The 4411-nt window shown below is 41.6% G+C and overlaps 1 protein-coding gene across 1 annotated transcript; it reads right to left on the bottom strand.

Annotated features, from left to right (window-relative positions):
- Window positions 1-376: 376 nt before the first annotated feature.
- Window positions 377-946, bottom strand: LOC138900993 (uncharacterized). The gene has a single exon (XM_070188718.1). The coding sequence runs from the start codon at window positions 944-946 to the stop codon at window positions 377-379; it is 570 nt and encodes a 189-aa protein (XP_070044819.1).
- Between the last annotated feature and the right edge of the window lie 3465 nt (window positions 947-4411).

Genomic DNA, 4411 nt, shown 5'->3' with positions numbered 1-4411 from the left:
TACTCTCATCCTCACAATATAAATCAATAGATACGACATGGTATCACCCTTCGTCCATTAACTCTCATAACGTTGCACGGCATCACCCTTCATGCATTAACATTCATAATATGGCATGGCATCACCCTTCGTGAATTAACCCTCACAATATGGCACGACATCACCCTTCGTGTATTAACACTCCCCCTTACCATAATTCAATGAACAAATAACAATAGAGAGATAGAATAACAAGTACAAGCCTTACTTAAACATTTGGTTCCACAATACCAACCTCAACTTTGAAATGAATTCTCAATTATCACCAGAAAATCCGTAAATATGATGTCATGACCCGAAATTTCCCACCGACGGGACCATGATGGTGCCTAACATTTCACTTGCTAGGCAACCCCTGACCTCCCTGAGTAAGAACCAGTTCGACCCATCTGGCCACATTAGCAGCCGCTTGAAAAGAAATCTCACTTCCAGTCTCCTTAGCCATCTGCAATCTGATAGGCTGAGCAAGTCCATCAAAAAACCTCCTCACCCTCTCTCTCTCGGTGGGAAGCAGAAGAATAGCATGACGAGCCAAATCCAAAAAATGGGTTTCATACTGAGTAACAGTCATACCACCCTGTTGGAGACGCTCAAACTGACGGCGACGCTCCTCCCTCAATGTGATAGTCAAAAACCTATTTATGAAGAGCTGGGAGAACTGGTCCCAAGTAAGAGCAGGCGACCTAGCTGGTCTTGTCAACAAGTAATCTCTCCACCATTTCTTAGCGAAACCAGTCATCTGAAATGCAGCAAAATCGACCCCATTGGTCTCCACTATACCCATGTTCCGTAAAACCTCGTGACAGTTGTCAAGATAATCCTGGGGATCCTCTGAAGAAGCATCGCTTAAGTGAACATGAAAGAGCTTGGTAAACCTGTCCAATCTCCATAAAGCCTCAGAAGACATAGCTGGCCCATCTCCGACAATAACCGGCTGAACTAATCTGACTGTCTAAGTTGCTGGAGCCTGATACCGGGGAGCTATCTACTCCAGAGCGGGAGTGGTAGGAGTCTGGGCACCTCGTCCAGCCTGATATATTGTTGGTACCATGGGAAATGCGCCAGTCTGGGCCACACACTCCATAAGGCTCACCAAACGGACCAAAGCGTCTTGAAGTACTGGGGTAGCAATTAACCCCTCCGGAACATGAGCTGGCCCGACGGGAACAGTCTCGGCTAGAACCTCCTCGTCAATCTCTATCTGAGGCTCCACTGCTGGGGCTGCTACTCAGGCCCTAGGCTGAGCCATGCCCCTGCCTCGGCCTCTAGTACGGCCTCGACCTATGCCCCGCGTAGGTGCTGTCACTAGAGGCTCTGGTTGCTGCTCAACTGAGGAAGCGGTACGTGTTCTTGCTATCTGCGAGAGAATAAGAGTAGAAAAGTTCAATCAGTATTGAGAAAGAAAAGTTGCACGACAAAGAAGAATAGAAATAAAACTTATTCCTAAACTTCATAGCCCTGGAAGATAAGCACAGACGTCTCCGTACCGACCCTCCAGACTCTACTAAGCTTTCTTGTGAATCGTAAGACCTAGACAACCTAGTGCTCTGATACCAACTGTCACGACCCGAAATTTCCCACCGATGGGACTGTGATGGCGCCTACTGTTTCACTTGCTAGGCAAGCCAACGTTAGAGAATCATTTACCAATTTCTTATTCCCATTCAGTAATTAACATTAATTAACTACAATGAAAAATAACAAGTGCGGAACATCATAAATCTGTACTAACTAGTACCACCCGGATCTGGAGTCACAATTCAGGAGCATTCTAGAATTTACAACAAATAATAGTCTGAAAGAATTACAACTGTCTGAACGAAATAAAACAGTAAGACAAAAAGGAAAGACGATGACTTCAAGGTCTATGAACGCCGACAGATCTACCTTGAGTCTCCAGACAGCGGACCAGTAGCAAATCTCGATCAACCTGAGCCGGTTTCAAAATCTGCACAGAAAGTGTAGAGTGCAGCATCAGTACAACTGACCTCATGTACCGGTAAGTTTCGAACCTAACCTCGGTGAAGTAGTGACGAGGCTAAGACAAGACACCCACATATAACCTGAACAGTATAATCATGCTAGAGGCAATAAAAATAAGTAAAACAATAGTGCAGAAATAATGGGAGGGGAATATACAGTGCGGGAAGACAACATAAAGAGTGAGAATACTGAAAGGACATAATTAAATCGGAAATCCTTAAACGAATTGAGCAATCAAGACAGCAAGGAAAACTGCACGGCATCACCCTTCGTGCTTTATACTCCTCCTCATAATATAATTAAATTATGCACGGCATCACCCTTCGTGCTTTACACTCTTCCTCACAATATAATTAAATTATGCACGGCATCACCCTTCGTGCTTTACATTTTTCCTCAAAATATAATTAAATTATGCACGGCATCACCCTTCGTGCTTTACACTCTTCCTCACAATATAATTAAATTATGGACGGCATCACCCTCCGTGCTTTACACTCTTCCTCGCAATATAATTAAATCAATAACAACGCATAGAGAGAACATTTCACAAGAAATCAATATTTCATAAATGATTACTTTCACAATTTAACATCTCAACCTCGAATCAATATTCACAATTTTATCGACCATGATGGAACCGAATACAAGTCTTCCAACATTTCAACAACGACAATAAGCGTGGATAGCAAGATTTAAAACTACATAATTTTAAGAAATGAAATTTCACTCGCATGCTATGACTGGACCACAACGTATAGATGATCATCACATCAACTATACGTCGTATTCAACAACAAAACACGTAGCAAATACTCACACAATACCTATTCCCTCAAGTCAAAGTTAGACACGACACTTACCTCACTCCGAAGGTCACTAAATCCTCAATCACGGCTTTTCCTTTGGAATTCACCTCCAAACCACTTGTATCTATTCCAAAATGACTCAATAATATCAAATATTGCTAAAGGAATCAATTCTATTGCTTAAATTAAATTCTTCCAATTTTTCTTCCAAAAGTCAAAAAATCGATCCCGGGCCCGCTTGGTCAAAACCCGAGGTTCGGACCAAAATCTTTTTACCATTCACCCCCGAGCCCGAATACGTAATTAGTTTTTGAATCCTACCTCAAATTGAGGTCTAAATCCCAAATTCCCGAAATTCCTAATTTCTACCCTAACCCCTAATTCTACCATGAAAACTCTAGAGTTTTGGTTGAAAATTCAAGAAATGAAATGGTTAATTGAAATAAAGTGATTAGAATCGCTTACCAACACTTTGGGGAAGAAAATGGCTCTTGAAAATCACCTTTACCCGTTTGGTTCTTGAAAAATGTTGAAGAAATGGCTTAAACCCGTGTTTCATTCGATTTTATGCACTGAGCAACAATGTGCATTGCATTCGCGAGGCAACTGTCGCGTTCGCGAAGGGTACTGGCTGCCAAGCCTTCGCGTTCGCGAGACCCAGCTCGCGTTTGCGAAGAAGGATTCTCAACCTCACTGGATTACGCTTCGCGTTCGCGAGAGTGCCTTCGGGAACGTGAAGAACGACATGCCAGAACACAGATTCTGCAGAAAAAAACCAGATTTCCAAAGTCTAAAACACCCCCTGGCCTATCCGAAACTCACCCGAGCCCTCGAGGCTCCAAACCAAACATGCACACAAGTCTAAAAATATCATACGAACTTGCTCGCACGATCAAATAGCCAAAATAACACCTAGAACTACGAATTTAGCACCAAATCAAATAAAATTCTCAAGAACACTTTAAAATCCATAACTTCTCAACTGGATGTCTGAATCACGTCAAATCAACTCCGTTTCTCACCAAATTTCACAGACAAGTCTTAAATATCATAATGAAATAGTACCGGACTCCGGAACCAAAATACGGACCCGATACTAACAATTCTAAATATCAATCAATTCTTAAAAACAAATAATTTTCAAACTTTTAATTTTCATCAAAAATTCATATCTTGAGGTAGGGACCTCCGAATTTGATTCCGGGCATATACCCAGGTCCCATAATTTGATACGGACCTACCGGGACCGTCAAAGCATGGATCCGGGGTACGTTTACTAAAAATATTGACCGAAATCAACTAAAATAAACTTTTTAGGTAAACATTCTTATTTTCATTAATTTTCAACATTAAAGCTTTCCGGAAACCTGCCCGGAATGCGCACGCAAAATTGAGGAGGGTAAAAATGCGATTTTTAAGGCTTAAGAGCGCATATTCGAGTTCTAAACATAAGATGACCTTTTGGGTCATCACACAAGATAAGAACGATCAATTTAATAATACTAGTCTAAACATGGATAACATTAATAAAGAAAGATATAATTCTTCCTCAACCAAAGTTTCAGCTCCTGTTTTGATCA

This window comes from Nicotiana tomentosiformis, chromosome 11 (genome assembly GCF_000390325.3).
Source record: "Nicotiana tomentosiformis chromosome 11, ASM39032v3, whole genome shotgun sequence".
Classification (NCBI taxonomy): Eukaryota; Viridiplantae; Streptophyta; class Magnoliopsida; order Solanales; family Solanaceae; genus Nicotiana; species Nicotiana tomentosiformis.
This window is presented reverse-complemented; position numbering and strand designations above follow the sequence as displayed.

Bases quoted from the DNA above. Each gene is read 5' to 3' on its own strand.
- LOC138900993 (XM_070188718.1), bottom strand. From the start codon at position 946: ATGTCTTCTGAGGCTTTATGGAGATTGGACAGGTTTACCAAGCTCTTT.